Consider the following 12,258-nt stretch of genomic DNA (forward strand, 5'->3'; position numbering starts at 1 on the left):
CACTGGACAAAATACTGTGAAGTGACAGTCATACATTATACAATACCTAGTGTGACAGTCATATATTATACAATAGTAGTAGATCCCTCAGATATTTGCCTAGTCAGACTGGGATGATCTGACCCAGGTAAGACCCAGACTTAGCTAAGCCAGGCTCACCTGAAGGTCTTCCTAATAGGGCACTACACCACCCTGACACAGCCAGCTCTGATAATATAAACACATTGAAACAAGACGGGGATCGATAGTGGTGTTTCATAATGTAGCCTGGTGTCAACAGAGCATTGACATTAGCTTGGTGACCACTAAGCCACTCTTACATCCTATAAGCCAGTCAATTCAGAGTAAACAAAAATAACCCTAAGCACAAGTCTAACAAAGTTAAATTAACTGTTGGTTGTCTGTACTGTTTAGCTATGCTATGAGCTGTAGTGTAAGACCTTGTGGATGATTATGTTATTATAAGTGGTCAGAGAACTCTGTCATTCTGTCTCTATGCAGTTGGGACAACAGAGAGGGGAAAAACAAAAGCTTGGTCATGTTCCAAAAATACACACATGCACATCGTACACACACAGTCAGACAGAAAAGGTAATGATGCCTGAAGCTGTGTGTCTTTCCGCTGGACCGTTCTGAGCTGAACGGAGTGAGAGGGTAGAGCTGTCCAGAGGGAGGAGAGGAGAGAGAGAACAAACAGATCTCTTCATCTCTCTGTGGGCGCATGACCAAGTGTTCATCAGTCTACTGCTCCATTACAGTAGAGTGAATGATATGGGTAACCATGGCATCGGCTTAACACTGTTAGAGATAAGTGCTCCCAGAATGTCCTCTGCCTTCCAGAGATCACACAGCCCCATCTATGTAGTCAGACAGACTGCCCAAAAAGGACAGAGACCTGCTCTGTGGACTACTGCTACAACCAACGGTGAGACTGTAGTCTCTGTAGTTGGGACATGTTGAGTAGAGGCCAGGAACAACAATACTGATCCTTTGGCACCCATCCCTCTCTACTCTGTTCCCTCCCTGATCGCTCCTTCACACATGCCTAGTCCACTAGTCTACCTTTCCATTCATGGCGGCCCCCAGCTACCATCCAATAGAGTTACCATACTCTGACTGGAATGTACGTTTATAGAGAATGCATCTCCAATAAACCAGTGAGGATCTCCTGCTAAGCAGCAAAGCCCTAGCATAGTGAGGGAGGTGGAGAGCCGTGATGGATGCCCTAGCATAGTGAGGGAGGTGGAGAGCCGTGATGGATGCCCTAGCATAGTGAGGGAGGTGGAAGAGCCGTGATGGATGCCCTAGCATAGTGAGGGAGGTGGAGAGCCGTGATGGATGCCCTAGCATAGTGAGGGAGGTGGAGAGCCGTGATGATGCCCTAGCATAGTGAGGGAAGTGGAGAGCCGTGATGGATGCCCTAGCATAGTGAGGGAGGTGAAGAGCCGTGATGGATGCCCTAGCATAGTGAGGGAGGTGGAGAGCCGTGATGGATGCCCTAGCATAGTAAGGGAGGTGGAGAGCCGTGATGGATGCCCTAGCATAGTGAGGGAAGTGGAGAGCCGTGATGGATGCCCTATGTTCCCAAGGGGGCCAAGAGGATTATGTCAAGTCAATCTAGTGTGGGGCCTTGGATGGCCTGGGAGGGCCCCAACACAGAGGGCTATGAACTGTACAGGAGGAAGGAAGCAACTCTTTTTCAGTCCAGATAACAGGGCATCACTGAAACACACACACTGAGGTTAATGACTATAAAACCTAGAATGTAAGCAGCAGGCTAAATAAAACAAGTGTTGTTGACATGAAGCTGGCCATCTACAGTAGAACTAAGCCTGCTGGCCATCTACAGTAGAACTAAACCTGCGAGTTGCGCTTAACCAGCGAGGGTGACACTCCAGAGGTCCGTGTGTGTGTGTGGACTGGAGACAGAGAGGGCCTGTTAGATGGCTGTAGTGGTGTGCAGTAGGGTGTAGATGGGGTCAGTAGATACAGGTATCATGGTGACTCAGCGTTGTTGCTGGCTGTAGCTGTGGTGGTCTTCTTCTTTGGTGTCTTTTTCACCGTCTTAGTCGTAGTCTGACAGGTGTAAGAGGGGGGGAAGAGAGATGGGGAAAAGTGAGTTGACACCAGAGGAAATGAGAGAAGTAGAATCTAAAAAGGAGAGAGATGTTCAGGAAATAACAGACAGGGGCTTATTGTGTCCTACGTGGGTAGACTTCTCAGTCAAACGAGTCGTTTCACAACCTACACACTGCATTCCCAAATTAGTCCATGGCGTGCACACACAAACCTTCTGGTACAGTGTACATAACTCATTACTGATACTACAGACAGCAGTCCCATATTATTGAGCCATATATAACCCTGTGTAGACTGTTACATAATGTGTACATCAACATGATTCTATCACAGCATCTCTTCCATGGGAGCACATCTGATGTAGACTGCTTTAAATACCACAGGCATGTCTTACTGTCTGTACTGGAGTAGATGAGGCTGTCTGTGCTGGGGTAGATGAGGTTGCCCTTACAGACTGATGTAAGGTCAGTTTAGCATCCCCCTCTATGGATAAGATAAGGACTGAGGGAGGGTAAGCTGATCCTGGAACGGTGTACAGCGAAGCTTCTACACAGCTGCTGGAGAAGGCGAGAGTGAGGAGCGGATATTCATATGGGATAATATATTAGAGTATTTCTATTGGAGGAGGATTATACAGTCAAACTGTGGCTGTGTCTGACTTGCACCCACCCACCCTGCATATTTAGACACAGTAGTAGTTAGAGGGGGATGAGACTGCATTAGCTTCCTCTTTTACCGTGAGTTAGTGTTGTTACTCCTAGACAGTGGTGTGTGAGCTTCTCCTTTTTTGATGTAAATATTATACACATTCACACAATACTGGCACACAAAATGATATATATTCTGACTCACCTCCTTAGTGTAGAAGAAGCAGTCACTCTCCTGTCAGAATGCATTAGCCCTAGTCCAACTCCATTGTGTGCGTGCGTTTAAATATTACTTGTGAGGACCAAAAGTACCCACAAGAATAAAAAATTTAACCAACTGGGGACATTTTGTAAGTCCCCACAAGGTCAAATGCTATTTCTAGGGAGTTTAGGGTTAAGGTTAGAATAAGTGTTAGGAGCTAGGGTTAGGTTTTGGGGTTAGGTTTTGGGGTTAGGTTTTGGGGTTAGGTTTTGGGGTTAGGTTTAGGTTTTGGGGTAAGGGTTAGTTAGGTTTAGGAGCTAGGTTTAAGGTAAGGTTTGGTTAAGGGTGGGTTTAGGGTTAAGGTTACGTTTTGGGGTTAAGGTATTTTATTGGTCACGTACACATGATTAGCAGATGTTATTGCGAGTGTAGCAAAATGCTTGTGCTTCTAGTTCCGACAGTGCATCTAACAAGTAATAACTAACAATTCCACAACAAATACCTAATACGACCATCTAAGTAAAGGAATGGAATAAGAATGTATAAATATATGGATGAGTAATGTCAGAGCGGCACAGGCTACGATGCAACTGATAGTATAGAATGCACTATATACATATGAGATGAGTAATGCAAGATATGTAAACATTGTTAAAGTGGCATTATTAAAGTGACTAGTGTTCTGTATATAGGTAGCAGCCTCTGCTAGTGATGGCTGTTTAACCGTCTGATGTAATGTTAAACAGTCCTTCTGCACTCAGTTTGTCCGTGACGTGTACGCCGAGGAACTTAGAAACTTTCCACCTTCTCCATTGCTGTCCCATCAATGTGGATAGGGGGTGCTCTCCCTCTGCTGTTTCCTGAAGTCCACGATCATCTCCTTTGTTTTGTTGACGTTGAGTGAGGTTATTTTCCTGACACCACACCCCTAGAGCCCTCACCTCTTCGCTGTAGGCTGTCTCGTCGTTGTTGGTAATCAAGCCTAGTACTGTTGTGTCGTCTGCAAACTTGATGATTGAGTTGGAGGCGTGCATGGCCACGCACTCATGGGTAAACAGGGAGTACAGGAGGGGGCTGAGCACGCACCCTTGTGGGGCCCCAGTGTTGAGGATCAGCAAAGTGGAGATGTTGTTACCTACCTTCACCACCTGGGGACGGCCCGTCATGAAGTCCAGGAACCAATTGCACCGAGCAGGGTTGAGACCCAGGGCCTCAAGCTTGATGATGAGCTTGGAGTGTACTATGGTGTTGAATGCTGAGCTGTAGTCAATGAACATCATTCTTACATAGGTATTCCTCTTGTCCAGGTGGGATAGGGCAGTGTGCAGTGTGATGGCGATTGCATCGTCTGTGGACCTATTGGGGCGGTAAGCAAATTGAAGTGGGTCTAGGGTGACAGGTGGAGGTGATATGGTCCTTGACTCTCAAAGCACTTCATGATGACGGAAGTGAGTGCTACGGGGTGAAGGTAATTTAATTCAGTTACCATAGCTTTCTTGGGTACAGGAACAATGGTGGACATCTTGAAGCATGTGGGGACAACAGACTGGGATAGGGAGCGATTGAATATGTCCATAAACACTCCAGCCAGCTGGTCTGAGCATGCTCTGAGGACGCGGCTAGGGATGCCATCTGGGCCGGCAGCCCTGCAAGGGTTAACACGTTTAAATGTCTTACGTCGGCCAGAGGAGGAGAGCCCACAGTCCTTGGTAGCTGGCCGCGTTGGTGGCACTGTGTTATCCTCAAAGTGGGCAAAGAACATGTTTAGCTTGTCTGGAAGCAAGACGTCTGTGTCCGCGACGTGGCTGTTTTCCTTTTGTAGTCCGTGATTGTCTGTAAACCCTGCCACATACGTCTCATGTCTGAGCCATTGAATTGCGACTCCACTTAGTCTCGATATTGACATTTTGCCTGTGATTGCCTTACGGATGGAACGACTACTCTGTATTCTTCCCCCGTCACCTTGCCATGGTTAAATGCGGTGGTTCGTGCTTCTAGTTTCGCACGAATGCTACCATCTATCCACGGTTTCTGGTTAGGGTAGGTTTTAATAGTCACAGTGGGTACAACATCTCCTATACACTTCCTGATACCTCAGTCACCCTATCAGTGTATTCGTGTATGTTGTTCTCAGAGGCTACCCGGAACATATCCCAGTCCGCATGAGCAAAACCATCTTGAAGCGTGGATTCCGATTGGTCAGACCAGCGTTGAATAGTCCTTAGCACGGGTGCTTCCTGTTTGAGTTTCTGCCTATAGGAAGGGAGCAGCAAAATGGAATCGTGGTCAGATTTTCTGAAAGTAGGGTGGGGGAGGGCCTTGTATGCATCCCGGAAGTTTGAGTAACAACGGTCCAGTATTTTTCCAGTGCTACAGTCAATATGCTGATAGAATTTAGGTAGCCTTTTCCTCAAATGTGCTTTGTTAAAATCCACACTTACAATAAATGCAGCCTCAGGATATATGGTGTCAGTTTGCATAAAGTCCTCGAAGGCAGTCGTGGTATCGGCTTGAGGGGGATATACATGGCTGTGACAATAACCAAAGAGAATTCTCTTGGGAGATAATACGGTCGGCATTTGATTGTGAGGAATTCTAGGTCGGGTGAACAAAAGGACTTGAGTTCCTGTATGTTTTTACAATTACACCATGAGTCATTAACTTGTTATGGCTGCAGGGGGCGTATTGAAAAACTGGAAAATATGTGCCCATTTTCAAATGGCCTCTTACTCAATTTTTGCTCGTACAATATGCATATTATTATTAGTATTGGATAGAAAACACTGTCTAGTTTCTAAAACAGGTTTAATTATTTCTCTAAGTGAAACATAACTCTTTTTACAGCCCATTTTCTATCCGGAAGTGAAATTTCCAAGAAGCTATGTCTCTCTTCAAGATACTCTCTATAAAAGGCCTTGGCACTTAGGACTGTAGAAACACGTCACACGCCTTCCCCTGTGTGTCATGCGGAAGTGAGAGAAGAAATGACTTGATTATCTCTGTCAGGGACTGAAAACAACATCTTGGAGTCAGAAGTGCGCACTTAATTTTTTTTCTGGGCGCGAAGTAGGAACTGGACTGCGCTCCTGGAAAACCCTCGTTATAGGTGAATATGACCTCCGGCTTCGATTTATTTGATACATGTCACAATATCATCCTAAAGTATGTTTTTTCAATATACTTTAATTATATTATTGAAATTTATCTGGACTTTAGACGTGATGCGACGCAAGAATTTTGTCAAGACGGAGAGGTTAGCACGCATGGCCAGTGTGCATGCTAATTCAAGAGGGACATCGTTCGTTCTGGGTCCAAATGAAGACGGTTCTGAACAAAGACCCTTTGGAGAACATTCTGATGGAAAATCAACAAAGATAAGGACCCAATTTGGGATGCTTTTTCATATATCTTCGAACTGTGCTATCGCTAGGTTTGACTAGAATCAATGCTGCTGTGTGTTAGCTATTGTAGTAAGCTAATATAACGATATATTGTGTTTTCGCTGTAAAACACTTCAGAAATCGGAAATATTGTCTGTATTCACAAGATCTTTCTCTTTCATTAGCTATCCACCATATATTTTTCTGAAATGATTTATGATGAGTAATAAGGTAGTTGACGTTGGTGTTATTTTCTCTGGCTACTCCCGTGCGATTTCTGACTGTAGCTATGATGGTAGCAGTAATGTAAACTGATTTATAGCTAAAATATGCAATTTTTTGAACAAAACAGATTTAGTGTACATGTTATAGGACTGTCATCTGGAAGTTTTTTTCTAGGTTATTTAGGTTGGTTCTAGGTTAGTTAGGTTGGCTTGTGCATGCTACTTGCATCCTACTTGTGCTGTGAAAAATGTCTGTCCTCTTTTTTATTTGGTGGTGAGCTAACATAAATATATGTGGTGTTTTCTCTGTAAAACATTTTAAAAAATCGGACATGTTGGCTGGATTGACAAGATGTTTATCTTTCAAATGCTGTATTGGACTTGTTAATGTGTGAAAGTTAAATATTTAAAAAAAATAGATTTTGAATTTCGCGCCCTGCATTTGAGCTGGATGTTGTCATAGGTGTACCGGTGTCGGGCTGCAGCCATAACAGGTTAATCATGAAACATGAGCCCTTCTCCTTCCCGGAGAGATGTTTATTCCTGTCGGGCGCAATGCACTGAGAATCTAGGTGGCTGTACCGATTCCAGCAGCATATCCCAAGAGAGCCAAGTTTCCGTGAAACAGAGTTTGATACAATCCCTGACGTCTCTCTGAAAAGCAATCCTTGCCCTGACCTCGTCAACTTTATTATCTAGGGACTGGATATTAGTGAGTAATATACTCGGAAGTGGCGGGTGTTGTGTGCGCCTCCTAAGTCTGACGAGAAGACCACTGACTCCCTCTCCTCCAGCGGCGTTGTTTTGGGTTGGCCTCTGGGATCAGTTCAAATGCCCTAGGGGGTGCGAAGGAAGGGTCCGCTTTGGGAAAGTCGTATTCCTGGTCGTAGTGCTGGTAAGTTGACGTCGCTCTGATATCCAATAGTTTTTCCTGGCTGTATGTAATAATACTTAATATTTTCTGGGCTAACAATGTAATAAATACATTAAAAAAACAAAATACTGCAAAGTTTCCTTAGGACTAGAAGCAAGGTAGCCCTCTGTCGGCACCATTTTCATAGGGTTAGGAAAAATAGAATTCAGTCCCATTCAAAATCCTGTGTCCCCACAAGGTTAGTTATACAAGACTGTGTGTGTGCCCGTACCTCCGTCTTGGCGGTGGAGGGTTTCTTGTTTGCCTTGACGCTGGCCGTGCGTTTCACAGGGACCTTCTCCACGATGTCCTCATCAGAATGCTCTGTGGTGACGCTCCTGGTGTCTGATTGGTCCGAGCTGTGCTGCGATGATTCGTCGAGATGAGGAGCCGCAGAGGAGGAACGAGCTGTGGGATTGGACAGAGAGGGATTGTGGGCTGTCATAATGAGAGGGATTGTGGGCTGTCATAATGAGAGGGATTGTGGGCTGTCATAATAAGTGAAATCACATTCCCACTAGTGGGTCAGGTTTCTAGGTTCTCCTATCAGACACATAGGAGAAACTCAATTGCTTCCTCGCATCCCAGCTCCTTACCCTCTTGCTCAGAACCTATTGGATGAGAAGGTCAAAGGGGAGGGAACTGATCTTCTCATCCAATGGTTCTGAGAAGGAGGTGAGGAGACGTGAGGAGACGTGAGGAATAAAGGAAATGCAACAGATTCTCCCATGGTTGTTGAACAAGACTGAAGGAACAGGCACCAGTCCTACAGCTACTAACAGGAGCCTGCTCTTACACATGACTGTCTCCCCTTGTTAAATTTCCTGTTCAGTCTCTTTTTCAGACTGACTATCAGTCTGTCTCTCTGCTACACCAGTTTTCCCCTTTCCTGGCTTTCATCCCACAGTGCCCCTTAACTCAATGTATTCCCTTTCTCCACCCTTTCTCTACTTTCCTCCCTCAGTTTTTCCCCCTGTAGTCACAGACTGCCAACCTCACAGAGACCGACAGAAAGACTGGGCTATTTAGTCAGACAAAGACCCCATTCCTCCTCCCCACTGACATCACATGTTGTCCCCCCCCCCCCGGAACGTTTCCTCCCTGGCATCCTGCAGTGCTTTAAATCACATGACCCCTCCTTCCCTCCCCCCACCCTGTACCAATAAGAGCTATTAGACAATGGGTACATAGTACACAGACAAGTCAGCATACTGTAACGCTATGACTAAAATGGCTGTAATTTCCTGTTTTCTTCCTTTGTGACCACTGATCTGACAGGGGAGAGCAGTTCTCTTGAATATTTGTAGCAACTTAGGTAAATACCTGCAGTCAACTTGTACAATACATTAGGAGATAAAGCAGATTGCGTTCTTCATTTCACCAGTCACATTATGAAGCTCACTGTTCCCCAGATCAGTTGAGCAGGTCATGTGTATGTTTGTAAATTGCACAACAGCAGAAAGCAGGAGCTGGTGAGTCCATAGCGTTATATATCAATCAGCGAGTCTGTTGTGCAGCGCACATGAGGTGATGAAGTTACACTTGTATGCAATTCACTACTAAATGTTTGCCATCATGTATCGTATAACGGTTTTCTGCTATGTTTGAGAAGTCAAAATAGCTCTGGATGAGTTCTGTACAGCAGCCATTTTTACCCTGTGCTTCCTACTATGTGTGGTACCTACTCTGGCGTGTGGTCTTGGCGCGGGGCAGCGTGTTAGCTCCAGTAGCCATGTCGTCCAAGGCATCTCTCCTCATGCGGGGGTCAGAGGAGTGCAGGCCCATCTCCTCCCCATCGTTGATCAGAGTCAGGTCCTGCATGCTGAAACTACGCAGCTTGTCCGACAGCACACCCTGGCCCTGCACAACACACACACACACCTCAAACACTGTGGGGTGTAGATGTACGCATATACAGACCGGGTTTCCGTTAGCTGGTAACGCAGGAGCAGCATGCAACGTGGGTTTTGTTTTGTGTGAAAACAAGGCGGAAGGCAGTGGCAGCGCTCGGGAGATTTTTCAGCATTCTAAGAGGACCAAATCTGAAGTGTGGTACTATTGGGCTTTTACAAGAGTGCTGGGGGAAACTTAATCGAAGATGGTCACCCGGTCTGCAGAACATGCAAAAAAATGAAATAAATCATAAAAAAATTGCTGCAAAAGGGGGCAACACATCAAATCTAGTCATCTTCGTGACCACCACCCACTACTTTATAGTGAATGCAAGGTAAGTTAACTTTTAGCTCAATACATGATGAGGGGACTTTGGAATGGGGGAAAATGTCATGGTTTGTCTGTCTAACTTGCTATCAGCTTGTGAATAATGTCAACTGAAGCTTTCAGTGTTACCTACTCTTGTAAAAACACTACACGTTCTGCTGTTGTATGTATCGTGTGTCTGCAGACTCTATTCACCCATTGCACACGATAACACGTTACGTAGTTTAGTCAGCCAACCAACATATTTTGTTCATTTAAAATCCGGCAGTCATCGACTTGGTTGTAAAAGTGTTCCAACAGGCGAAACACTATAGACTCCTATATTTATGTCAATTGTTCTGCTCATTGAAAATACTATCACTGTCTTCTTAAGACTCATTTGTATTTATGTAAACTGGGCATGGGGTCATTGCATATACTCAAATGCATCACAGAATATAGACTGTGTGTGTGTGTGTGAATAATAATACTTTTCTATTCCCTTGTGTACAGAGTGGGAGTGCAGCAGGAAAACCCAGTGACGCTACTGGTCCCTCATCATCTACAGTTGTGACACAGACACTCCAGCAAGCATTTAATAGACAGGCTGCTTATGCACCCACATCAAAAAAAATACCCAACACCTCACTGCAGCCCTTTCATATTACATTGCAAAGGACATGATGCCATTTCAAGTTGTTGAGAGGCCTGGCTTTGTCAGGCTGATGAAGGTTGCCGTGCCTCACTACAAAGTGCCATCACCAACATTATTTTACAAGACTGAAATCCCAAACCGGTACAACCAGGTTAAAGCTGATGTTGGAAAAAGTTTGGCTCAAAGCACATGGTTTGCTGCAACTACTGACCTCTGGACCAGTGAAAGCAGGGGTGGTCAACCCTACATCAGCTTCACTATCCATTACCTCACCCCAGACTGGCAAATGGAATCATGTGGAAACACAGTTCTTCCCAGAAGATCACAACAGTATTTTTTAAGAATATGCTGAAGAGTGGGGGGGATCAACAAGAAAGACCTGGTCTGCATAACCACAGACAACGCAACAAACATGACCAAGGCTTTTGAAGAGTTCCCAGATATGTGGCTTGGGTGCTTTGGCCATCATTTGAACCTGGCCATCTCAAAAGGCTCTGATAATTAAGAGAGGTGACACAGCAGTCAAGGCCTGCCGTCATCTGGTTCAAGGCTTCTCACGGAGCTGGAAGAGAAGGAGAGAACTGAGAGAAAAGCAAGCTGCTCTCAACATACCACAGAAGGCTCTGATCCATGATGTGGTGACCCGATGGTGGATCTACAGTCGTGGCCAAATGTTTTGAGAATGACACAAATATTAATTTCCAAAGTTTGCTGCTTCAGTGTCTTTAGATATTTTTGTCAGATGTTACTATGGAATACTAAAGTATAATTACAAGCATTTCATGAGTGTCAAAGGCTTTTATTGACAATTACATGAAGTTGATGCAGAGTCAATATTTGCAGTGTTGACCCTTCTTTTTCAAGACCTCTGCAATCCGCCATGGCATGCTGTCAATTAACTTCTGGGCCACATCCTGACTGATGGCAGTCCATTGTTGCATAATCAATGCTTGGAGTTTGTGGGTTTTTGTTTGTTCACCCGCCTCTTGAGGTTGGACCACAAGTTCTCAATGGAATTAAGGTCTGGGGAGTTTCCTGGCCATGGACCCAAAATATTGATGTTTTGTTCCCCGAGCCACTTAGTTATCACTTTGCCTTATGGCAAGGTGCTCCATCATGCTGGAAAAGGCATTGTTCGTCACCAAACTGTTCCTGGACGGTTGGGAGAAGTTGCTCTCGGAGGATGTGTTGGTACCATTCTTTATTCATGGCTGTGTTCTTAGGCAAAGTGTGAGTGAGCCCACTCCCTTGGCTGAGAAGCAACCCCACACATGAATGGTCTCAGGATGCTTTACTGCTGGCGTGACACAGGACTGATGGTAGCGCTCACCTTGTCTTCTCCGGACAAGCTTTTTTCCAGATGCCCCAAACAATCGGAAAGGGGATTCATCAGAGAAAATGACTTTACCCCAGTCCTCAGCAGTCCAATCCCTGTACCTTTTGCAGAATATCAGCCTGTCCCTGATGTTTTTCCTGGAGAGAAGTGGCTTCTTTGCTGCCCTTCTTGACACCAGGCCATCCTCCAAAAGTCTTCGCCTCACTGTGCGTGCAAATGCACTCACACCTGCCTGCTGCCATTCCTGAGCAAGCTCTGTCCTGGTGGTGCCCCGATCCCGCAGCTGAATCAACTTTAGGAGACGCTCCTGGCGCTTGCAGGACTTTCTTGGGCGCCCTGAAGCCTTCTGCACAACAATTGAACCGCTCTCCTTGAAGTTCTTGATCCGATAAATGGTTGATTTAGGTGCAATCTTACTGGCAGCAATATCCTTGCCTGTGAAACCCTTTTTGTGCAAAGCAATGATGACGGCACATGTTTCCTAGCAGGTAACCATGATTGACAGAGGAAAAACAATGATTCCAAGCACCACCCTCCCTTTGAAGCTTCCAGTCTGTTATCGAAGTCAATCAGCATGACAGAGTGATCTCCAGCCTTGTCCTCGTCAACACTCACACCTGTGT

At 45.4% G+C, this 12,258-nt stretch overlaps 1 protein-coding gene across 1 annotated transcript in view; it reads right to left on the reverse strand.

The window, feature by feature from the left end:
- Positions 1-6: 6 nt before the first annotated feature.
- The window catches only part of LOC111967362 (receptor expression-enhancing protein 2), a 32,194-nt gene continuing 19,942 nt past the window's right edge, over positions 7-12,258 (reverse strand). The window contains exons 6-8 of the mRNA XM_023992312.3: positions 9,131-9,305; positions 7,678-7,853; positions 7-2,076 (exon numbers count right to left, since the gene is read on the reverse strand). Coding sequence (XP_023848080.1) covers positions 1,996-2,076; positions 7,678-7,853; positions 9,131-9,305 — 432 coding nt within the window. The 3' untranslated portion in view covers positions 7-1,995. The remainder of the gene's footprint in view (positions 2,077-7,677; positions 7,854-9,130; positions 9,306-12,258) is intronic.

The sequence above is a fragment of the Salvelinus sp. IW2-2015 genome, linkage group LG8 (genome assembly GCF_002910315.2).
Source record: "Salvelinus sp. IW2-2015 linkage group LG8, ASM291031v2, whole genome shotgun sequence".
Lineage (NCBI taxonomy): Eukaryota > Metazoa > Chordata > Actinopteri > Salmoniformes > Salmonidae > Salvelinus > Salvelinus sp. IW2-2015.